This window comes from Rhinolophus sinicus, chromosome 3 (assembly GCF_057876585.1).
Source record: "Rhinolophus sinicus isolate RSI-liver-muscle chromosome 3, RSI-T2T, whole genome shotgun sequence".
Taxonomy (NCBI): Eukaryota; Metazoa; Chordata; class Mammalia; order Chiroptera; family Rhinolophidae; genus Rhinolophus; species Rhinolophus sinicus.
In genome coordinates this window covers 30,192,701-30,219,585 of record NC_142503.1, presented here as the reverse complement: position 1 = coordinate 30,219,585, position 26,885 = coordinate 30,192,701, and the positions used below count along the sequence as shown (strand labels likewise).

The 26,885-nt window shown below is 34.2% G+C and overlaps 1 protein-coding gene across 1 annotated transcript in view; it reads left to right on the top strand.

The window, feature by feature from the left end:
- Nucleotides 1-26,885, top strand: part of HCN1 (hyperpolarization activated cyclic nucleotide gated potassium channel 1) — a 345,552-nt gene that overhangs the window by 279,369 nt on the left and 39,298 nt on the right. The window contains exons 5-6 of the mRNA XM_019736249.3: nucleotides 1,950-2,096; nucleotides 23,614-23,854. Coding sequence (XP_019591808.3) covers nucleotides 1,950-2,096; nucleotides 23,614-23,854 — 388 coding nt within the window. The remainder of the gene's footprint in view (nucleotides 1-1,949; nucleotides 2,097-23,613; nucleotides 23,855-26,885) is intronic.

Below are 26,885 nucleotides of genomic sequence, written 5' to 3'. Positions count from 1 at the left end.
TGTCCTAAACATTTAACAACAACAACAACAAAACAAAACAAAAAACACAAATGAAAAACTAATTGATGATCGATTATTAGTCTTTGAAGGACAATTTTAAATATTTTATTTTTTATCATCATTTTTCTAATTATGTTTAAAATCTACAACAATAAATGGTTAAAATGTGTAATATAGGCTCAAAATCAAACTTAAGTCAGTATAAGTAAATGACAAGAAATAGTCATCAAACTTTTGTCTAAAAGAAGGAAGATCATATATATACATATATATCTGTATACACACACACAAACACACACACACACACATACAGAGGGTGCCAAAAAAATGTATACACATTTTAAGAAAGGAAAAAACTGTATTAAAATTATGCTGAAGGTAACCACTTTAAGCACCTCTTGTAATTGCAGAAGTCAAACCTTCTGCTATCGATGAATATTGAATACTACAATTTTAATGCAGTTTTTTCCTTTCTTAAAATGTGTATACATTTTTTTGGCACCCTCTGTATATAGACCTGCATGCAGCCTTTAAGTACTTTAAGGGGATAGTCTGGTGACCAAATAAAGGAAATCTCATGACAAAGTTGTATTTCATTTGAGGATACTAATCTCTAAAAGGGGACATCCAAACAATGTGAATGCTATACTCCTATGTAAGGAAAGTATGTAGGGAAAATTAAAGAAATACAATTCAATGGGTTGCTGTTTCACATTGGACATGTGTGTTATCAGTTACCAATTATAATTACAAAGATTATGGACAAGGATTCAGAAGACCTTGATCTTCTGAGCTCTGCTATCAGAAAGATTTGAGAAAAATAAATTCCTTTTAAGGGAGGAATCTTATTCCAGTATTTTTATGTAGTTTTATTACCTACTATTTTATTTATACTCAATTTTATCATCTGTATAATGAAACTAATTTGGGGGGGGTTCATTTTTTTCGAAGTGTATTCTCATGACCACCACATTTGAAACGTTGAGGGAATATTTCTCAAACTTAAATGTGAAGTCATCTGGGGATCTTTTTAAGATGCAGATTCTGATTTCATAGGTCTCTGATGAAGCCTGAAATTCTCTTCTAATAAGCTCCCAGTAACAGCCATGCTCCTATGTTCCTGTTTAACTAGCAGGGATGTTATTTTTTTAAGAAACTGTGTACATATGTGTGTATATAAGTGTGTGTGTAAATACACAAAAGCAGATACATCAAGGGAATGGATCTCAGGAGTTAAGCCTGAAAATCTGCATTCCCAAAAGGCAACCTCATCCCAAGTTTTATATATAGTCAAGTTTAAGAATTACTTGGTTAAATGAACTTAAATATCTAAGTTAACTTTCAGCTATAAAATTACGAGGCGCTAATCTCACCCCGATGGTCTCCTAAATCCTCAAATGAAGTGTGACATATCATCGTACTTTACAGGGCATATGTTTCTTGAGTGTCTGTGACTTGCAAACAGTTGCCCAGCTCTTTGACTCTACATTCAAAATTTAATTATGTCTGATCTTTTGCTATAAGATAAAACCTTTTGTACTATCCAAAGTTACAACAGTCTTTCTCCAATGAAAAGCCAAAGAGCAAATTCAAACTTGATTTAGAACTCAGCTAAAAATAAAATGTAAAAAAATAGTGTCACTTCTTTTTTTCTTCCCCATCACTGGCTTTTCTGGAGATTAACTTCACTCTGAACTCATTTCATGCCTCCTCTCCATGCTATCTCAGTATTTTGCAGGAAATATTTACCTAAATAAATGCCTTCTACAGTATATGACACAGATTGGGTACATTACAACCTAGTACACTGGTTCTTCCCCTTAAAGAATTTCCTTCTTTTGTTATTGTTAGTTAAGTGTTATTGAGTATAGTATAGCACAAGAGTAACATGATGGTTTTTCATACAGCCTAGCAATGTTTCTTAATTTCCTTTTTTCCTTTCCTTACAGTATAAGCAAGTGGAGCAATACATGTCATTCCATAAGTTACCAGCTGACATGCGTCAGAAGATACACGATTACTATGAACACAGATACCAAGGCAAAATCTTTGATGAGGAAAACATTCTCTGTGAACTCAATGATCCTCTGAGAGAGGTAAGGTTTATAGTCCTGGATCTCCATGGTACATAATCACTGTTTATTTTCTCCTTTCACAGGAAATCCTCACATCCATGTTACAATATTACTCACAAGGAAAAAATAGGATAAAATATTAAGACATCTATTTTTTTTTTTGCCCATATTCTTTTTTATGTTTTCCTATATACAGACTTTTAGCTATTTAAAAAAAAAAAAGTGCTAGGAAATTGTTTTTCTAATGATGATTCTCATAATTGTTTTACTTTTTTACATTTTTCTTTCTTTTTCTGTTGTATTTATTGTGGCGACATTGGTTAATAAAGTTACATAGATTTCAAGTGTACAATTCTATAACTCATTATCTATTGCAATTTTCTGTATAACTAGTTATCAAAATTCCTTCTTGTATCCTCATTGTCTTGTATCTTCCCAGTCTTCTACTCTCTCATCTCATTCTTACCTGTTTCTTTATCTTCTCTTTTTTCACCTTTTGCTCTCCTCTCATGTTCATTTTCCCTGTTCATCCCCTGGACTCTATTCAGAGACTGACCTGACCTGTTGAGAGTTACTCATTTCTTATTACCTCATTAAAACACTGTAATTTCAATAACCGCCTCTCTGCCTTATTTCTTCTCTCCACCCCCCCCAGAAGTCTTCCCTCTGCCCACTCGAATGTTCAGGTCACCCCTAGAGCAAAGGACCATTGTCTTTATTGTTCCTATTTCTTACACTGCCTCGCTCTTTCTTCTTTCTTTTACCACCAACCTCCTCAGAATATTACTGTGCAATCAGTGCACTGTGGTTTGATCTTCATTTCTTTACCAAAATTGTTTCGGTGAAAGTTATCAGTAACCTGCTAATCATCAAAGCCTTTGTCACTGAATCTTTGTTGGTAATTCTTCAACTGTTAACAAGACACACCTCCCAAATCTTCTTTTTGTTCTTCTTTAGCACCAAACCATTACTTAGACTTTTCATTCTGATTTTCTGAATTTATTCTAAATTATTTAGTTTATCTCACACTTCAATTCTGTCCATTTGAGCTCCAAATTCTTGCCATAAGCTGCATTTTCTTAAAAGCTACATGATATATCCTGGTCCCATATACATAGTAAGCTATATAATGAAGTCATTATCTTCCATCATTAAACCATTTATGTTTTGAAGTCTCTCTGTAAATGTTTTATTCATTTTCTCAAGTCATTTGGAATATAAAACTGTGGTCCTTTTTTGAATATTGCTCTGCTCTACACATCCATACAATCACCAAATGCTATCCATTGATCATGGTAATACATCTTATGCTCATACTCTTGTTTCTTTTCCCAGTACCAGCACTCTAACCATTCTTCTCAGAGGGACTAGCCACACTATACCCATAGTTGCCTTCCAACCTTTGTTGTCTTTTCTCTTAACTACCATTTAAAACTTCACTGATGCCAGATTAATCTTCTTCTATGGATTTAAGCTGGTCATTTCTCTGCTCTGGAACTTTCAGTCTTTATATTACCAATTCCATCAAATAAAGCTACTTTAGACTCATAGTCTAGCCCTCCCTTGCTCTGACCAGCTAAATCTCCAGCTTTCCTGTTCCCTCCTGCCCTACATATTCCAAAGTAGCCTACAGCCAAACTGTGCAGCTTGCTGTTTTGCAAAAGTCAATTATAATTTCTCACTCTTGCATCATGTTTTCCAGACATGACTCTCATCTTCTAGCAAAATCTAGTTCAAATAATACTTCTTTATTTCTGCCTTCTTTTCTCTGACCCCTTTACTCTGATCACTCTTTTCTCTGACCCCCAGTGTACTGAGTCCCTAAATCTATGCTACTTATACATTTTGTCTGTTATCACTGCTTTTTTCACAGTTGTTTTCTCTACTTTTGTCTTGAAAATTCCTTAAAAGCAAAGCCCATTTCGTCTCTATTTTAAATTTTTCATGAAATTCCTGATACATGTAGCATATATTAAATAAATTCTCAATAAATATTTTTATTTCCACTAACGTCCTTGCCAATTTTAACCATTCTTAAGTTTTTGCATCCACTAAAAGTTATTTGTATTTTTGGTCTGTTTTTTTGAAAAACCTTACGATACCAGTAATAGTTCTTCAATGAAGGGAGCTAAATGCCTGCTATGCTATTCATTAGCTTATTTTCCCTACAAAGTCCTTAATCAAATATAAATATGTAAATCTTTTTTCTTTAGGAAACATAATTCAAACCTATTATATTTTTTAAAAAGTAATATATCACTTATTTGATTGTTTTGGTTTATTTTTAACTCCATCTATATACTTTGCTTTATCTCTTTATCTCTTGGATAATTTATATTAAATCTAAATCTCTTTCACTAAGGTGCAGAAGCTCAGGACACTGGAACCAGGTTGAGTTCTCAAGGGCTTGGAGGGATTCAAAGTAGGGACAAGCCATAGCATGGAGACAAAAGTAATCCAAAAGACAGTATCAGGGGTTAAGATGGATCAAAATACAGGACACAATAAAATCCAAGATTTATTTTAAAGAAGCAGAGACAAGTAACTATTCTAACATAAAATGACATTGAGGGTATATAGAAAGCTGACAGAAAAAGTGAGCATAAAAATGAACCCTAAGAAGTTACATGTAAGTGGGAAGCATTCCTCTATGCTGAAAATTCTCAATGTAATACAAAATCAAGATATTAAGGAAATTTTCATAATTATGTGTTTTATTAATTACCTTCTCTTCCACACTTTAATTTACTCTGTTCTTCAGTAGAAAATATTCCACTTTTCATTTTTTCCCCTTAAAGCTGTCCAATTTCCTCACTTCCTACAACTATTCTATCATTAACTTACGATCAACTTTTTTCCTTACATTTTCAAATTCTGTAGTTCAGCATCTTTTATCTTAACTTCTGACATGTACTCAGAACCTTTCTCCCTGCCTTTGATCTCAACTCGCTCAAATGTGTCCCATCTCATGGCTACCATATTAATTGGTTATAAAACACAAGTTTGGCAATGTTACTCCTCTTAGAACCTGATCATGAATTCCTATCCCCTGCAAGAAAAATCCCAAGCTTCTTGACACGGCACACGAGACATTCCATGGCCTGCCTCCGTCTTCATTTGTTTGCAGCCATGCTTCATCAACAGAATGGTTGATGTTTCCTTGGTGGGGAATGCTGTTGACTGCCTTTTTGCCTTTCTTCATGCTACTCTCTCTACCTTTAATCTTTTCCACTCGGCTTGCCTTCTACTTTCCATTACACTTCTTGCCAGTCAGGACCTTCTTTATAGTTTTCTGACCACTCCGTCTCCATCAGTATGTTTATCATTTGTCAGTTTATTTTTCGTTTCTTTCAAGACTATGACCTGCTTGAGAATAGAGACTGTGTCTTAATATCTTTGCATTTCTAGTGACCAGTTCATAGTAGGAACTCATTAAATATTCACTGAATGAATGGTCTTTAACAGAATTATGAATGAAAAACAGGGTAAGAATCAAGACTACTTAATAAAATTAGAGATCCTAGAAGTGGAAGCATGAAATGCTCAAACACTTAACACCTTAAAAAAGTGAAAACAATGTGTTCCATTTGTTCATCTGCTTTTTAGCCTTTGCTCTACTAGCAACAGAATCACACAAAAGGCTAAATTTAGTGTGATCCTGAGTTAAGACTTTATTAAGAAGGGAAACAGGATGACTAGCATAGGAGTATAAGGAAAGAGATAACAAAGGCATTATTTAAATAAAACTTGAATCTAAAAAAGCCAGACATGTTTTCTGAAGAAAAGTTCAATAGTAACAATGGGAAATAGATCTCACTGCCTATTAAACTGGAGTATTATATACCTGTGATGTTTAAGTCATAGTAGTAGATCAAGAGAAATATTTTTAAAGTAGTAAAATACATTATTCTACCTTTCAAAACCTGCTTTCCTCTTAGGAGATAAGTTTATGCAAAGGTGTATTTTGGTCACTGTTGTGTGTCTAGTGTCTAGAAAATGCCTGGCACATAGAAGACATTGAATTATTGATACAATAAATGTCAAATTAGTGAAGCTAGGATACTCCGAAAGGGAAAACAGGATTATTTGATATGTGTTTTTGTGATAAAAGGTAAAAAATATAAGATGTGCATTGTATACACAGACACACACCACATAATTGCTAATCGTATATACAATTTTGAGTCAACAGCCATCTTAAATTGTTAACAAGACTGCAAACTTAAAATGGTTCATTGTTCGGAAGGCTCATTTTTTATGAAAGTGTTTTGCGTAATTTGAGATTCTAATATATACTTAAGAGCAGTGATTTCTGCCAACACAAGTTTGGGTTCTCAGGAATGTGTAAAAGTGAAGGGTAGGTCAAAACTTCAAAAATTTATACGAAAGTTTTTTGTTGCATAAAAATAGAGAAAGAATGTAAAATGAAAAGTTTAGGAACATGAAAATAATTCTATATTCATAATCAGTTAATTCTACATTATGTTTTATCCATTTTATTCCCTATTCTTTCATTTCAATGTGTTTAAATACTTTTACATATGAAAAAATCTTTAGTATGTAAAATGGTGGAAAGAATGTCACTTGTGTCACCTTTGGAAGCGCTCATAAAAAGCTCATGTCATGCATATTCAAATTAATTCAGTTGGTAAATACTTCAAAAGCACTGCTTTATTGAAAGCCTTCTCCTATTTCCATTTCTATGGCGGAAATTAGGTGATTTGTCTTTTTCATACCTTGGAGACTAATTGCTTAAGTGCCCTTAACAAATATCTGGCTCATTTTTTCTTGTTCAAGTCTCAATACAAATGTAACCTCCTCAAAGAGGCCTTCTCTGAGAATTCATCTCAATTAATTCCCTGGCAGTCATTCTCCATCACATCAGCCTTTTTGCTGTGTACATATCACTCTGTTTGTTTTCTTGCAGTCCCTTTACGTTTGTTTGTTCATTGTGCTGTGTGAACTCAGGATTCAAGAAGGCAAGGACTTTGTCTTTCTTGATTTCCACCAACACCCCAACCCCTAGAGAGTACATATTTAATAATTATTTGTTGGATATATAAACAAAGAGAAATTAAATAAGGACCTCATACTTGGTAGATCATCTCAAAGAATCCTTGATTGTTAGAGCTTGGAAAGGGCATTTTGCCGACCAAACAGTGGTGCTTGTATGGATAAAAAGAATGATGCTGAGAGCTGTAAAGTACTGTGGCCACGGCACTTTCTTTGAATCAATTTAGATTATACTGTGGACAGTGTTGTTTCCAGTATATGACAAGAACTTGCTGGCACCTTTAGGTTCCTCTGTGATTTTGTTTTGATGTATGCACTATAATCCAAAAGGTTATATTTTATATGTGGCTGTTTTTATTTTCTTTTTACCTTTCTCCAGTTTTGTGCATTAGTGATTTATAATAAAATCACCTTGGGGGGTGAGAGATATCTCAATAGAGTCCCATTGTAGGAGATATATATGTTCTGTCTAGCCTTTATAATTCCCCAAAATCCATGGAATAGATAGAAAATACTTCTTTTTTTTTTTTTTTCTTATATTGTTATGCCACGTCTGGCAAGAATATTGTCAGTGGCTCATAAAACAATTATTGCTGGTTTTCCTGTCCAAGCCTAAGTGGTGAGCCACTGAGGGATGTAGAAGATTCTGAGTGTCAGATAAATTTGTGTATTATTTTTCCTTGGGCTAGGCCATGTAATGTGCACACCAGCTCCACTGGAATTGTCAGCATTCTGGGAAGTGACCATAAAATCCTCTTTAAAAATTACTTTCATTTCATTGTGAACTAAAACACATCAGACACAAAGTAAAGGAACAACCATAATTTTTCTGAGAAAAATTCTTAAGATGCTTCCCAGAAACTTGGCATTTTAAATTGTAGCTATTATTTGGTGATGCATTTATTATCTAAAATCTGTAATCTTCACTGTCCAGTTGTTCTGTGACTGGGCCTCGTCAGAATTGTGAGTCTGCAGAGCTGGACTTCAGTGACTTCTAGAAATGAGGGCTTGGTGAGGGGTTGGGATCCCAGTTGTTACCTGACCTGGCTCTCCCTGGAGACCCCGCCTTCTTCTCCTCCTTCCATCTATTTATAATATACTGTCATGTAGCCTTGGCTGTTCAGAATTATTCAAAGGTTTATTGTTTTGAATAGTTTAAATCCCTTTTATGATATTCTCAGTGCCATTAATAGCTATATGTATACTTTGAGTTTTTTAACACATCATAACTGAGAACCTGCTACAGAGGGGCTAGGAACATAGCCCTGGTTCCACCTGCCTCATTTAAATCCAGCTACACAATTCACTATCTGTATCACTTTGGGCTATTTCATAAATTGTATGTATTTCACTTTCCTCATCTGCAAATGTGCTTGATGATGATAATAATTACTTCATAGAATTGTTATAAAGATTAAATCAGCAAAAGATAAAAAATTAGAAAAGTGCCTGGCACAAATTAAGTCCAAGTAAAATTTAATTGTTGGTATTACTATAATTCAGCGACGAACAGGATATAGTCCCAGCCCTCATGGGACTTAGTGAAAGACAGCTTAGTGAAATACAGCTTAATGAAAGACAGAAATTTAAATAAGCAATTATAACTGTGTGTAAGTGCTATGATATGGCCATTCAGAGGGTGTTAGACCACATACAGGAGGGACACCAAGTCCAGCTTTATCATATGGCTCATTTCTTTTGGAATTTATTCAAACAATCTGCTAATAAGCTCTTCCTGCATTTTAACAGCCAGCTTTCTGGAGACAATGTCTTAGCATTAAAACTTGGCATTGAAATGTTAGGATCATGAGACTGATGAATGCGTTAGTGAAAGCAGGCAGTATATTTAAAACTGAAAACTAATTTGAAAATCCAGTGAACTGGACCACTCTGCTTATGAGAACTTGTTGGAATGTGTACAAAGTAAGAAGGCCTATTTTTAACACAAACAGGAGTCTGCTGATTGGGTTAGAGCAAAATGGCAAACTTAACCGTGGAGAAAGGGGTTAATGCCCTTCTGAGCCTGTCTCCAAAGTTCAGAACTGATCTATTTTTAAACAATGGAGTGTGAAGAGCCATGGGCTGAAAATAGGTACAGATCATGTGTCCCAGTAGAATATAGGACGTCAGTATATTTCATTTTCCCAGAACGTGAATCGGGCTGAGAGTGTAACACTGTCCTGACCTTTCATTTGTTGAATAGACTGTTGGGAGACAGCATAGTTTACATGCATATTTCTTTAGTGAAATTCTGAATCATTTTTTTTAAGTACATACTTGTGGATTTTTTAAAATGCCATCTAAAAAAGTGTGTTTAGTTAAGATTAACCAAAATAGGCTAGAATCATAGTATTGTAAAGCTATACAGGGATCTTATGATCAGATATTCATATAACAGTCACTGTAACAAAAGGCTAGAAAAATTAGGTAAGTGGCCTGATCGTGGTCACATGTTCTTTAGTAATGTGTTCTTTGTTTCCAAACAAAGAAACTGGAACTTCTCTGTTTTGACCTAGAGATTTTTTTCCTGCATCCCTAGTTTCTAGAAAACAAATAGACAAATAGCACTTATTGATTTGGCTGTTAGACTGATCAAAGAGTGGTGGGAATGTAAATTGTCAAATGTGGTTTCCAGTCTCAAATTTCTTACACTATATGCTTGTAGAGACAAGATATGAATACATGAAAAAAAAAACAAAAAAAAAGAAACTATGACGAACAAGTTAAACTACATTACTGAAAGCACAAGAAATGTAAGAAGTCACACATGGTTAATTGCCAGAGAATAACAGACACTACATACTAAAATTCAGAATGGATTCAAGACTTAAACATGGGCAAAACTTGCTTGACATAGATCTTGACAATGATTTTTTCGATGCAACACCTAAAGCATAAACAAAAAAATTAAAAATAAGTGGGATTACATCAACCTAAAGAGATTTGCAGAGTAAAAGAAACAAAGTGAAAAGGTAACCTATGGAATGAGGAAATATTTGCAAACCACACACCTGATAATGGGTTAACATCCAAAATATATGAGGAAGTCACATAACCCAATAGCAAGGAAACAAATAGTCTAATTAAAAATGGGGAAAGGACCTGAACAGACTTTTTTTTCCAAAGAAGATATTCAAATGGCCAGTAGGTACCGTGTTTCCCTGAAAATAAGACATAACCAGAAAATAAGCCCTAGCATGATTTTTCAGGAGGTCGTCCCCTGAACATAAGCCCTAATGCGTCTTTTGGAGCAAACCTTAATATAAGACCTGGTCTTATTTAGGGGAAAACACGGTACATGGAAAGGTCAAACCTACACTAATTATTAGGGATTGATTTTTATTTTCCTACCATTGCTTCATTATTTCTTTCCTCCCCAGTATTTCTCTTACTGGCATTGTTACTAGCACTTCAAAAATTAATCCTATGCTAGTATTGTATAATTCCACTTGTATGAGGTCCTTGGACTAGGCAAGTTCATAGGGACAGAAAGTAGAATAGAAGTTACCAGGGATTGAGGGGAAGGAGAAAAAGGGAATTACTGTTTAATGGTTAGAGTTGTTGAGGGTGATGAAAAAAGTTTTAGATACAGAGAGTGGTGATGATTGCACAACATTGTGAATATACTTGTGAGTTGTACACTTAAGAATTGTTAAAATTATAAATATTGTTATATATATATATATATATATATATATATATATATATATATATATATATTTCATGAAACTTCTCAAAATGAATCTTACAAAATAGCACCCAGACCTGTATCTCTAGTCCTGATCAAGGCCTGTATCTCTAGTCCTGATCACCAGAGCCATTTCTGTGTGCTTGCTGCTCTGCTGTCTGAATGCCAACATGCTTCAGAAAAACAGAATCCTTACAACTAAATATCTGTTTGAATTTGTTTCTCCCTAAAATGACGGGCTCAGAAGTCGTTGAAGTGTGTGGGTTGTGTGCCCCATCTTCTCAGAGAGCGACCCTAAGCAGATGGTATAGACTCCCCTGCCCCCGCTCCCCCTTCAGAGCCCAGGTGCTGCTGTGTCTTGGCAGATACTCAGAAGAGGGCAGCTTCATGCTTCCTGCCACATTACCAGCATAACGCACTCTTTCGTGGGCCAGGGCTGCCATAACAAAAATACCACAGATTAAGCGGCTTAAAAGACGGAAATTTTAATTCTCACAGTTCTGGAAGCTGGAAGTTTAAGATCAAGGTGTCAGCAGATTTGGATTCTTCTGAGGCCTTGCTCCTTGGCTTGCAGATGGCCTCCTCCTTTCTCTTTCCTTCCATGGTCTTTTCTGTGTGCCCACACAGCCCTGGTGTCTCTGTGTGTGTCCAACTTTCTTCTTCTTACAAGGATACCAGTCAGATCATCCAGTTTAGGGCCCATCCTAACAGCTTCCTTTTATCTTAATTACTCTTTAAAAATTCTGTCTCCTCCAAATACAGTCACATTCTGAGGTACTGGAAGTTAGAGCTTCAAGTGAATTTGGGGCAGGGGGGGACAGCAACACTTGCCAACACATGCAATGCTCCATTCAAATCTAACCAGAGTGACAGATAAATAAGTGTGTAATGCATCTTAGGATGCCTGCCTGGTTTTAGTGCCTGGCCCGATTTCCACATGTCCTTTGCACATGTACATGGATTGTTATGCATGGATTATTTCCACTGCTGACCGATTACTGATAAAAAGGAATTTATGTGTATTACATTATACAATTTCAAATATACATTTTTGTTATCATCTCCAAATAACCTTCTCTCAGATTTAAGTCTTTTAGTTCATTCCACTATCTGCTGGTCCTGTTTTAACAATATTTTTTACTTTGGCATACTTCCGGACATCTGTTGGCTGTATTTTCTGTAGTTGATAGTTTACATCAGTCTGTTTTTATCATGTCCATTGACTTACCTCCTGTTCTGCACGTCACTCGTGCACCTTGCTTATAGCTCACAGGCAATTGGTGCCGCCTTCTGCTGAGTTCACACAGATCCTCACTGAGCTCCAGCCTGGGTACCACAGGTGGGGCTGAAATATACTCTCTAACAAACACTTTCATCGTCAAATAGAATTCCTTGGTCTACTTTGTTTTGGTCTTTTCCTACCTCTTTTTGTTTCCTTTATAATCAAATTTAAGTGAACATGAAGAGAATTTTATGTCATCTGCTGTCATCTGTCATGGTACCTAACGGAACAACATATTCCTGTTCCTAGGAAACCAAACCAGTGGCACTATGCTAAGACTAAACTAATTTCAAACTTCATTTGCATTCACACTGTAAGGTTTAAATATGATTGAATGTGTCACAATCAAACTAGATGCATATGAAAACTGTAACTACAGAAAACAGTAAGACTGTTGAATCTCTGCCTCTCAATATTCATCTTCTTCTGATCCAGTCTTTATAAGGAGGCAGATTTCATTTAAGCTATTCAACCATAATTGCATTTGTATGTATATGCAGAGATTTTAGGCTAGTGATCTTTTAATCCATAATTTGAAGAGACTGTTAATCTAGCAATTAGTGATATAGCTGGGTTTCAAAATAGGTAATGGTTAAAAATGCTGAAATTTGCCAATATTTAAGAGGCCATTGCACGCCATTTTTCTTTATCACTATTGGATTTTTCTTAATGTAACTATGATTAACACAAGATGGAATATAGTGTAGCTATTAAAAAGAAAGGCAATAAAGTCTGTGTCTCATAATGGGAAATATTTTATGTTATAAAAGGGGGGGGACAAATATTGAATGTATATTATGACTACAACTATATTAAGTAAGAGATTATCTTAAGGGAATACATAAACAAATTACTTTCATTAAGGTGATGAGAATACAGAGGTTTTGTTATTTTATATATTATAAGGAATGTGTATATATTAACTTGGTTTTCAAAGATTTTAAAAAGTATAATTTTCTTGATAATACAAAAAAATACTTGATTAATCTTCTTTAATAAGATGGAAAACTATAATAAACTAAAATTGAGGTACTCTGTTAATTCATTAATCTTCTCTTTCTATCTCTAACTCCTTTAATTTCCCCAAAATAAATATTAAAGTGGAGTATTTCTTGCCTTTGTAGTTTATTAGATAATTTTTGATATTTGAATTATTTAGTAGGAGTTGCAATAAAAGCCCTCCTTAAAAAAATAAGACATAGGATCACAACTAATGAAATATTAGGTTGGTGCAAAAGTAATTGCATTTTTTGCAATTATTTTTAACCTTTTAAACTGCAGTTACTTTTGCACCAACCTAACAGCTTGTCATAAGTCCTCCCTGATAGGACTCAGAAATCAAGGGAAATGCTTTGAGTTTAAGAAATTGAAGCAGTACCTAACTTGCTAGCCAATGTTTGGACAAATTAAAACATTTTTAAGCATTAATATCTGCTTCTATGGCTTGACTTTCTTTTACATGCAGTCAACCATCTTGTAATTTAGAAGACAAACAACCAGATCAGTATAAGCCAGTTGGGAATGCTAAAGGACATTTTTTATTTTTATTGCCACATGTGTTTCCTTTTAAATAAAAGAAATGGGATATGTATATAATTTACAATTCACCTTCAAAATTTATTGTATCAATACGGTAGCTCTAGCATAAGAATCCTATATTTTATTCCTGGATTTTGGCCAAAAGGGGATTTTATTGATTATGCCCTAAGACAAGTTTGTCATTTTCTTCCTCTGAAGCTCTGCACCCACCTCAACTTTGGTCTTTAATAACCAGTCTCCAACTCTTTTTTTTCAATCAGACTCAATACCCTCTTTCCAAATTACCTTGGAATTTTTGTTTCTTTGAAATTTTATAGAATATATGGTTCTACCATTTATTTGATTTGATCTTAACAGATATTGTTTTATAATAGTTATAATGCTTGATAATAGCTAACATTGAATGACCTTTATTTGCTCATCACAGTGATCTATGATAGAGTTGCTCGTGTTATCTCCGTTTTACAGATGAGATTTAGATTAGAAGTCTGACTCACTTTCTATGGGCACAGAGCCAGATGGTTATAGAATCAGGGACTGAACACACACACACACACGGAGGAAGCTAACCCATGCTTATTTTATTCTTTACAATTATCTTACACTGAATGTAGGCATATATATCTTTCTCCTTCGAATATAAACTTTCAGGTACTGCTTTATTTTAGGAACCACTGTTTCCACACCACTGCTTATAACTTGGAGTGTGTTATTGAATGGAGAGATTTTGAGTCATACATCCTAAAGATTTATATTCAGATTCTCTGAATTTGGATGGGAGCCTCCTTGTGAATTGCATTTAAAAAAAAAAATAACATAAATATGGCCACAGGTTTACCCTCTTCCTCTAAACACTAACGGAACAGAATGTCACCCTTGGCAGGTCATTAAAGCCATTGTTTTGTTAATTGATGCTGACCACAGGAGAGCCATGATGAGGGCAAGGTCCCACAGTAATCTGTTATTTCCCAAGAAAGGCCCTACATTCTACCCACAAACCCAAACTTCACCTCTCTCTGGGTTCCTTCTATGCACCATGCTCTGTCTGTATTGGGTTCTTCAGCAGGCATGTCAGGGATGCCCTCTCCTGAGATACTTAGCAACTGCTCAGAACTGATACGGAAGTTTTTATTTTATTCATTTATTGCCTCACAAACTCCATGCAGCAGTCATAGAGGTCATGATTGCCGATGACTTCCTTAGAGCTTTCAGTGAGGTCTCTTAAAATTAATTTTAGTTAGCCATTTCCACATGTTGAGTTACTCTTCATTGGGATCTAAATTTGATCTTTTCAGTGGTCAAACTAAAGCACGGTTTACTCATTCTGTTTCATCTCTCTCTCCAAGGTATAAATAATATTGAAAAATTGTACTTTATGTTGGTCTTACTGAATTCTTCATTAAATAACATATTTAACATGAGGGTTTTAAAAAAATCTTGAAATAGATTCTATATTCTAAGTCCCCTTACATATGACATCATGCTTGTTCTGCAGGAGCACTCTCTGTCCAGTAAAAATCGAATGTGAATCACATATGAAATGTTAAATTTTCTAGTAATTACCTTATAAATAAAAAACATGAAATTAAGTTTACGAAATTTTGTTAACAATATGTATTAACATAGGTATTATCATTTCAATGTGCAATCAATATAACAAATATTAATGAGATAGTTTACAGTCTTATTTTTTTGTCATAAGTCTTCAGAATCTGGTGTATTTTTTTATAGTTACAGCGCATCTCTATTTGGATGTTAATTTTTCCTCATAAATGCTTACTCAGTATATAAATTTCAAAAAATTTACAATTGAGAAAGTATATCCACCTAAGTTTTTCCAAACATAATTTAACATTTTCTAATAACTGAACTATCAGTTTTTAACCTTAAACTTAAATGGGTAAATTAATTAAATTAAAAAGTCAGTTTCTTCGTCACACTAGCCATAGTTCTAGTTGTTAATAACTCCACGTGAGTGGCTACCGTGCTGCACAATTTAGCTCAAAGAGCAGAGGGTTTATGTTTAAATATTGGGTTCATTCCTACATGCGATGTGATTTTTGTGAAATGACAACTTCTTTGAGACTCATTTGATTCATCTTACTACTGGGTCATTAATGTAACTCTTTCATTGGGTAGTTGTTATAATTAAATGAGAAAACACAAAGCATTCAATAAATGTTCACTACTGTCATCACCATGGTCATTGTACTACATTTAGACCCTTGGTACTCTCCCTCTTTCTTGTGATGGCGCCTTTGAGAATATATTGAAAATGCCATCTGTTTCTCATCAGACACATACACAGTATACATCTGTTTGCATATAACTTCAAGTGGTTCAGCTAAATCACCTAAAGCCCATTAACACTTTCATTAAGTATCTTTAGGTCCATGTTTACAATGCTTATATTTTATTAATTGTTGTATAGACACTTCATTCCTCCGCTTCATCATTTGTGACTATGTTATCGAGTTACTAAGGGAAACAAGTTCATGTTGACCAGAAGGCTTATTTATCAATACCACCCTGAATCATTTAGTTATGCCTAAATATCTCCTTTGTTTTCTTCCATACTTACTTTTTACACTGATTTCTGGTGCAGAGGAAGTGCTTTTGATTTGCCTGACATATAACTGAATGTTGATAATTGAAGGTAAAATTAATCTAATGTTGTATATAAAAGAAACATTTTTTTGTAGTTTTCAAAATTTTTTTAAGCAAATTAATGTTAAAGCAGCTGTACTTCCATAGCAATTGAATTACATATAATAAACATAAACAAGGTCCTTTTTGCTTATTTTGTTAACCTAGAACCAAGTATTTTTAAAGAATTCCACAACAGAAAATACACTGTCATTTAATAATCTGCCCTGAAAATATGTACATTGCAAATGTGCCATTTAAATTGGTTACAAGGTAAATAAAATGAGAAATACATTTAAGCAAAAAAGCTATAGAGATTAGTCTGAAATGGGTAAAATATTTAAAAACATGTACTAAAAGTAACTATTTTTTTTCATTCTAAAGCATAGACAATTACAAAATATAAGGATGTGGGATAATTCTAGATGCTAAATTTTTATGCCTTTGATCCAGATAGTAGGAGACCCAATGGTGAGGTGAATGGCAATAACTTGGAAGTCAAATGCAATGGTTAGTTTCTCTAGACATGTTCTAGCATTGTGGTGTGGGCAATGTGTTTCCTCTCTCTAAACTCCACTACCTTCTTTCTTTTGTCTGTGTGGGCAAATAAAACTAAATCAAGTTTATTCTTTGGTTGTTTTCCCCCAAGAATAAATGAGATATGATATATAAAGTACCTGCTTAACATGGGTGCTTAATAAATTTTATCCTTCCGTATCTCATTCTTGTAGTGAAATTAAATTATGTTCCTTTAGGGGCCATGCAGGGAGAACCAGAGATATCACTGAAGAAACAAATGACCAGAAACATTTTTTAAAAGGAGAGAAGTAAAGGGTACACATTGGTACTGTCCCCAGTGACACAAGACACACACCCCACAAACAACAAAAAATACTGCTCTCTCGCTCTCTCTCTCTCTCTCTCTCCCTCCCTCCCTCCCTCCCTCACTCTCAAATTCTATTTTTTAAGAAGCCAGTCAGATAGCCTAATTGTGTGAAGTAGAAAGGTAATAAAACAGATGACGTTTGAAAAATTGTGGCAAACTGGATCATGCATGTTACATATAAAAACATTCAGATTCAGACTTCTAAAAATATTTTCTCTGGGGGAAATAAAAATAGACAAGTGTATAGCCATCAGATTGCCAACTCACAATCAACAAATGTCCATGTCAGGATCTCAAAACGTGTGAATTTCAAAAGAATAAATTTGTGGTTAATATCAAAATCTTCAGGGTTTGTGGTGATTCTAGATAATGTGCAAAGGTAAGATGGCTTCTTAGAATCCATCAAAACCCAAAATTAGGTAGCTGAGCTGCCTAAGAAATCATAGCTCTTCCTCTTGCAAATGTGTGATTTGTGGTAGATAACTCAGTATCTTCTTTATAATAGGGTAGTAATAATACATATGACATAGTATTTTTATGAGGATAAAATAAATTAATACTTATAAGATATTTAAAGCAATACCTGGAACACAGCAAATACTCAGTAAGTATTGTCCCTTGTTTTTATTATGTTCATTCTTAAAACAGTCCCTGTCTTAAAGAAATTTTAACACTCCCAATTACTCTGTTTTGATTTTAACGAGTCCAGGCTACTAAACTGAGGGGAAGGGAATAGGGCAACATGAGCAGCAACAGTTTGTTTTTTTTGTTTGTTTGTTTTTTTGTTTTTTTATTCTAGGTGATGAAGTGTCACTTGTATTTTACTATATGTATTTATTTGTTCCTAATGTTAATATGGAAGTCTGCATGTCTGTGCGCCATCAGAATGTCTGTCTGATGTAATTCTCAGAAGGAAGCTCTTGTCTGCACCATCCAAAAATACAGGGTGTGTTGGGTGTAGGAATTTAGCAAAAGAACAGCCTTTCTGTTTTGTCAGTATTACTCAACAATTCATTACTGTAATAGTGACAATTATATTCATAGGTACCATGATTAAAACTTTTTAGAACGATACCTCATAGAATAAAATAATGTAGAATGGAGGAAAACTAAATTTTCACACTATGGAACTTTCCACAATTATCTTAAGTTATCAATAAGGACTTGAAGTGCTAGAGGAGCCTTAAAATATTGCTGTTCTTTTTTTATTATAACCAAATAATATTGCTTAAACTTTCCCAGTGTCTCAGAGTATGTATAATTCCAAAGCAAAGATATATGTTAACATCTATTCTTCCTGAAGCAATCTAAATATATCAAATCTCATTTTTCCTGATTGTCATAAAGTTAAACAAACAAGGAAACAAATTACCAACAAAACAATAACAGTAAAAGATACCAGTGAGAATGAAAAGACAAGCCACAGATGGGGAGAAGATATTTGCAATGCATATTCCAACAAAGAACTCACATCAGGGCTATAAAAAGAAAAACAGAACAATCCAGGGAAAACTTTTGACTGGGCACTTCACCGAATAGGATATTTATCTGCCCAATATGCCTATGAAAATCATCATAACAACATTCATCATTGGGGAAATGTAAAATTAAACCACAATGATTAGTAAAAACAAACAAGACCCGAGTAATATCTCTATATACATACTAATGGCTAAATTTAGAAGAGTGATGATCTCAGACACAGCCAACGATATAGGACAACCACGACTTTACATACTGCTGCTACCATGTTTCCCTGAAAATAAGAATTCGCTGGACCATCAGCTGTAATGCATCTTTTGGAGCAAAAATTCATATAAGACCCGGTCTTATATTAAAATATAATATAATATAATACTGGATCTTATATGAATTTTTGCTCCAAAAGATGCATTACAGCTGATGGTCTGGTTGGGTCTTATTTTCAGGGAAACATGGGATGTGAGAAAAATTATGCAATCATTTTAGAAAACTTTTGGCAGTGTCTACTAGTAAAGTAAATATATGCTTACCGGATTACCCAGCAATTCCAACATGAGGTAAATATTCAAGATAAATTAGTGCATAAGGCACTTTAAGAATGGTCATAAGTTTAGTACTTCTGGTTTCTTCTAAGCAATTTATTGTTTCAGGTCTTATGTTTAGGTCTTTGATCCATTTTGAGTTACTTTTGGTACATGGTGACAGACAGCAGTCTAGTTTCATTCTTTTGCATGTGGCTTTCCAATTTTCCCAGCACCATTTATTAGACAGGCTTTCTTTTCTCCATCGTATGTTTTTGGCTCCTTTGTCGAAAGTCATCTGCCCATGTACATGTGGGTTTGTTTCTGGGTTCTCAGTTCCATTCCATTGGTCTGTGTGTCTGTTTTTCTACCAATATCATGCTCTTTTGATTATTGTCACTTTGTAGTATGAATTGAAGTCAGGGAGTGTGATGCTTCCAGCCTTCCCCCTCCCCCACCCCAGGATCGCTTTAGCTATTAGTGGTCTTTTGCGATTCCATACAAATCTGATGAGTTTTTTCTTCTATTTCTTTCAAAATGCTGTTGGGATTTTGATGGAGATTGCATTAAATCTGTATATTGCTTTGGGTAATGTGGCTATTTTAATTATATTGATTATTTCAATCCATGAACATGGAATATCTTTCCATTTCTTTGTGTCTTCTTCAATTTCTTTTAAGAATATCTTATAGTTTTCAGTAGTGTATAAGTCCATCCCTTGTTAAGTTTATTCCTAGGTAATTTTTTTTTATTGCAATTGCAAAAGGATTTCTTTTTCATTTCTTTTTCTGATATTTCAGTTTTAGTATATAAGAATGCAATGGATTTTTATACACTGATTTTATATCCTGCAACTTTATTTGTTTGTTATTTTTAATAGTATCTGGATTGAGTCTTTAGGGTTTTCTATATAAAGAATGATGTCATCTGCAGTAGATCTTGAGTTCAGAGAGGATTTTAAGAATTTGACCTCAAAAGCAAGGGAAATAAAAGTGAAAATACATGAATGGGACAATATCAAACTAAAAAGCTTCTGCACAGCAAAAGAAACCATTAACAAAACAAAGGGGCAACCAACCAAATGAGAGAAGATATTTGCAAACAACACCTCTGATAAGGGCTAATATCCAAAATAAAGAACTCATACAACTTAACAAGAACAACAACAGCAACAAAAATCCAATTGAAAAATGAGCAAAGGATCTTAACAGACATTTCTCTCAGAAGACATGCAACGGCCAACAGATGTATGAAAACATGCTCAACTTCACTAGCTCTTAGGGAAATGCAAATCAAAACCACAATGAGATATCATCTCACACCTATTAAAATGGTATGGAGGTTCCTCAAAAAATTAAGAACAGAATTACCATGTGACCCAGAAATCCTTCTGCTGGATAGCTACCAAAAAAATCTGAAAATATTTACCCATAAAGATATGTGTACCCGATGTTCACTGCAGCATTATTCGTGGTGGCCAAGACATGGAAACAACTGAAGTGTCCTTTGATAGATGATTAGATAAAGAAGATGTGGTATGCATATACAATGGAGTATTGTTCAGCCATAAGAAAATATGAAATACTGCCATTTGCCACAACATGGATGGATTTTGAGATTATCATGCTAAGTGATATAAGTCAGACAAAGTCAAGAACCATATGATTTCACTCATGTGGAATATAAAACTGAAAGCAACAAATGAACAAGACAAACAAAAACACATAGACACAGAAACAATTTAGTGGCTACCAGAGGGTAAGGGGAGGAAAGGAGGTAGTAGAAGAGGGTAAAGGGGTCAAATATATGGTGTGGAAGGAGAACTGACTCAGACTCTGGGTGGTGAACACATAATGTAATATATATATATACATCATATATATATATGATGTATTGTAGAATTATACACTTGAAACCTCTATAGTTTTGCTAACCAATGTCATCCCAATAAATTTAATTTAATTTTTTAAAAAAAGAATGTTCATAACAGGTTTATTTTATTAGCCTAAAACTAGAAATAGCCCAAATGTCATGAAGAGTACACTGGATAAATAAATTGTGTCATAGTCATAAAATGAAATACAGCCTGACATATAAAAAGGACAGAACACTTTTAGATGCAAAGAAGTTGCCATCTCATTACGTTTTTACCAATCAAATATTTCTTAGAATTCACAGTTTCTATCAGATGGTATTTACATGGAAGTAAAAGTTCCACAGAGAGAAAAAAATGAATGGATTCCTTCAAGCAATAACAGTTATATGAAATTATCCCAGCAATGTTATAATCAAGGCAGTCCCAACAGGTAACCCTGAATATGCAGTGCATCACAGAAAAAGGAGTTATTCATATTAACTAATGCCTGTTTAATTGTTTATAAAATACACTTTCAAATATTTTCCAAAATAAAAGGCGAGAATGCAATGAAGAGAAAAATCTGTATAGTTCAAATCAAAGAACATGGATAAAAGGAGTCTCTTTATTATTTTTGTTTGAAAACTCTTTATTTTCTCTGCAATCTGACTTATTTTCAGTTTCCTACACAGTATTCTTCTGTCATTTTACAAGTCAGATCATTAATTTTTAAACAATCCACCCACTCATTTTATGGCATATCTTTGTCTTCTTGTAACTCCATTCCATCTTTTATCTTCATGTGGGTTTTGTAGAGAAGTATTTCGCATAGTAAAAAGCACATTTTTAATACACATAACGCTTATTTCCCAAGCTACTTGTTTGAGAAAACATTCTAAGAGTTTTAAGTAACCACTCCCAACAGGAACAAATCTAAGCTTTGTGAGCACTTTTACTCACTGATGCAACTCCAGCTTCCTTTTTTCCTTTTTGTCATCTTCCTTTCTGCTATTCTCCCTTTTTCCTTTCTTCCATCTAGCCATACATGCATACATGTTTATTGAGCACTTACTATGTGCCAAACCTCATTGTAGTCCTCTACTCCCACCACAGCTCTTTAGAACCTGTTAGAATTGACCACAGGTCTCCTAGACACAGCCACCCATGGAGTCAACTGTGTTTTACGTGGGCTTGGATGGTGCTGCACCAAGTACCACATATAATGTCTTTTGTTGTTTGTGTTGCTATATTCATTTTCTGGTTCTAGCTGCTGATTTTTAAATATTTTACAATCTTCCATGAACCTCCACTATTAGAGATACTTCTCTGTTCTGCTGAATGCACAAGATATTCCTGAAGATGAAATTCCTTCTATTCCCTGGTGGACCCAAAATTTTATGTCCTCGGTATCAGCTGGAATTTTCTTTCCTTTTTTTAATTTTTTTACCTATCCCAGGATAATATCAGATCATTTTATGAAGCAGGGCTAGGGAAACCATCTTTCCCAGGCTTGGAATCCAGAGGTTTGTATAATTTATTTCCCCAAAATCAGGGAATTCAGAACTCAGGCTCTGTTGATACCTCCATTTCTTTTTGCCCTCTTCCACCTCTTATCAGGAGTTACTTCAAATTCAGGCTCCACTGTTTTCTTTGAAGGCTCATTGGAAAAGAAATTTCTGAGAAATGGCATGTGGTAAAATTGAGATTCCCATTGTTTATTCTGTTACATACTTGCAGTATTAAAAATGGTTGGCCCCATATCCCTATTTTGGTCCTGAGAGATGTCAAATCTGGAATATAATCCACAGAATGAAATTAAACATTTAAATCTTCTAATATAAAATTGGCCCACCCAGAAATAAAACAAACAAACAAATCAGGAAAAGGAAAAGTACAATGAGACCTCTCTCCAATCCAAGACTTCCAATGGAAACATGAGAAACTTTGGATAGAGTGATTTTCTGATCTAGCCTAGAAACAGACCAAATTTATAATTACAGATTAGAGTTATAGGTTCTTTTAGGTAATCTTTCTCTGTACTTTCCGTTGTCCTCACTCCACTGTGAAGAATGTTAAGAGAAAACATCAAAATGCTGTTGTCTGGCAGTCAGGCCTTTGTTTCAGAATTCCTTTCAGTAGGTGTAAGATTGTTCGACACAAGGGATCACAGACGGCAGTGATAATGTAGCTAATAGGAAATGATGCAGCTTCCTTTCTTTATTAAAAAAAAAGACTAAAATTCTTTCACGTTTTAGAATTTCTAATTTCTTATGAAAAATAATACATGCAAAGTTATAAAACTTGAGACTTGTATATATTTATTTAATATGTTTCAAATGTTTACTACATGCCAGTCCTAACTAGGAGCTGGGAATACAAAATTTCAACTAAAAATTAAAATAATCCTTAGTTTTGAAGCGATATGTAGATTATTAGAATTTGTGTATTTTTGGTTCTGAATTTAAATTGTGATTTTATATATATATATATATATATATATATATATATATATATATGTATGTATGTATATATATATATATATAAATATATATAGTTTTCATTTCAGCACGTTTCTCTTCCTGATATGATTAATATCCTAATATTTGTTTACTCTTGCCATCTTTAGGAGATAGTCAACTTCAACTGTCGGAAACTAGTGGCCACAATGCCTCTTTTTGCTAACGCGGACCCTAATTTTGTGACTGCCATGCTGAGCAAGTTGAGATTCGAGGTGTTTCAGCCTGGAGATTATATCATACGAGAAGGAGCCGTGGGTAAAAAAATGTATTTCATTCAACATGGTGTTGCTGGTGTCATCACAAAATCCAGTAAAGAAATGAAGCTGACAGATGGCTCTTACTTTGGAGGTTAGTAAAAAAAGAAAAAAGAAAAAAAACTGATGTGAAATTAAGTTGCTCATGATACGTGTCTTTGGTACAATTTTGGAGATGCCAGAATGTCAAATTGTTTGTTTGGAAGATAGATTTGTATTTGAATTCTGATGAAAGTGTTTATAATAGCATGTTTTCACATATCAGGGCTTGTCAAGTTTAATATTTATTCCTCGACACAAAAAACTGAAATATTTTCTTTAGAAAAAGGCAAGAAGTCTGCCTTCAAATATCTACAGGTTTATCCTGTAGGAGGGAATTCAAGTGATTCTTTGCCTTCTCTTCCGTGAGGTACTCAATGAATGCTCCTTATAAAGTTGTCCTTATTTACTGTGTATTCATCCTTCACAGACTTTACAATATGCCATCTCTTTAGAAGGCTTCTCCATCAGAATCAATGTCTCCCAACTCTGTATCTCCATAGAACTTCCCACAGCTTTCCAGAGTCCTGGTCTCCATCTATCTCACATTGCAATGAATAGTGTAGTTATCAGTCTTCCTTTTGATATTAGATGGCAGGTAAGATGTGCATTGGATTCACCAGAGAAGCTGTTTAAAGTCAACCATGCTCAGACCCCAACCACCAGAGATTCTGATTCAGGAAATCCAGACTGCAGACATATTTTTATATATGCTATTTGTTCAGACTGCAGACATATGTTTATATATGTTGTTTGTTCATTAGAGAATAATCAACCGGTATATCTGGTCTTCTAAAAATCAGTAGTGATAAGAAGAAAGTATTCACATCAAATTAACAAGAGTTAAGAACCAGACAATGAATTCCATTTTTATTATTATAATACGATTCTAATATTATTAGTATTAGTATTAGTTTATCACAAGTTGTAATCCATTGACTTGACCCCAACACTTATTAATTTGATGTAAATACTTTCTTTTTATCACTACTGATTTTTAAAGGACCATATGACCTCACTTATATGTGGAATCTGAAAATCAAAATAAATGAACAAACAAAACAAAGACAGATTCATAGATCCAGAGAACAAACTGATGTTTGCCAGATGGGGTGGGAGGGGGAGGGAGCTGGGTACGAAAGGCGAAGGTATTAAAATGTACAAATTGGGAATTACAAAATAGTCACAGGGATGTAAAGTACAGCACAGGGAACTCAGCCAATAATATTGTAATAGCTATGTATGTGCCAGGTGGGCATTAGGCTTATTGGGGGGATCACTTCATAAGCTATATAAATGTCTCACCACCATGCTGTACATGTGAAATTAATAGAATATTGAATGTCAATTAGAATATTAATAGAATATTGAACAATGCAAAATTTCTATTTAAAAAGCTTCTATGTAAAAGTAAAAAATATAATAATAATAATCTGAGTTTAAGAAGTTTTCTTCATTAACAGCTAAAAAATACTTATTAGGAAAGGTTTATAATTTCATTAAATGTTTTTGTAGAATTTATCAAAATAACCATAAGTTTCTTATTCATTAATCTATTGCAGTGAGTAAAACATATCAACTCAAAATAATTAGTTTTGACTTTCCACTCACCCATTAAGGATAATTTTGAAACTCCCAGCTTTCCCTTTCGTCCCTCTCTTACTTACTCTGATTCTCTACTGCATCATCAACCCCTTAGCCTTTTGTGAAGATTGTGCTAAGTAAAAAAGAGATTAGGGAAAACTAAGAATCTGAAAGGGCCTGCTTCAGAAAGCACAAAGGATTAATGTTTGAAGAAGAAAGAGAGAACAATTGAAAGCTGTGAAGTAAGAAATGAAAATATACAAGCCTGCTTTGCAGTTAGGTGGTTTGGGCTAAAACATTTTTAAGGCAATTAATAAGGGTGTGATAAATATGTAGAAGAAAAATTTAGAAATTTCTGAAAGCTTCATTATGCATTAAGAATGTATTTCTATATTTGACATACGTTTTGTGACTTCAAAAGACCTTTTAATTACTATACAGTTATATTTGCTAATACGAGGAAGGTTTTCTACAAAGACTGGAACATTTGCCTCCCTGGATTTATGTAGGTCAAACAATTAGTAAAGTCCGTTACATTAGTGAATGTTCTTATGTCTATTAGATCATTTGGGGGATAAAAATCTATGTCCTAATGTATTATTTCCTTAACGCATTGTAGCATTCTCTGTCTATAAGTGAGGTTAGTCTGTAATTTTGTTGTTTATTTTTGTGGTCCCCTAGATGACTTTGGATATCAAGTTTTCCTCACTTCTTAGAAAGAGTAAGAAAATTTTTTTTAAAAATATACTATTTTCTATTTCAAGGAAATTTAAACAATCTATATTTTACACAGACAGTTGATAGTTATTCAATTTAAACACCAAAGAAGATAATGAAAGGCAGTTAGAATCTAGTAATAATACATTGTACTTATTTAGCATGTTAGAGTTTACAGTTCATAATTCTTTAAGTATCTAATATGAAAATTTGAAGTTCATAGAGCAGACCTTTGTATTATACTAATTTTACGTTTGCAAAAGCTGAGTGTGGCAAGTTCACAGTGCTATTGAGCAGAAGGGCCAAGAATCAGCCCAGGATGCTCTTTCAACTCATCCAACATGTCTGAATTAAATAAACATAATTAGTGCACTGAACACACTCCAAAATAGTGAGAGAAGGAGACTTCTTCAAGGAAAGATCAAATTCAGAGTTTTGTTTCCTGTACCTAACTTGATTTATTTCTACAATAATACAGGACTATGTTTCTAGGTCAGTATTGTTTTGTTTTCTAACACAGAGAGGGGTTTGGGTTTTTTCCCCCCTTTTTTGTGTGGATGTGATTGGTCGGGGGGGGGGGGGGGGGGGGGGGGAGTGTGTTAGATCAGCTCCTGGCCATGGCGTTCAGTGATCTCACCAAAGTTCCCCTGTAAGGTTCCAGGAGACAGAATGCAAGAAAGACATGAGTAAGTGCCTGCTATGTACCTGGCACGTGCATAAGGCCCTGGGGATGCAGCATGGAGCAAAACAGACAACAATTCCCAGGTCGTGGAGGTTATATTTTT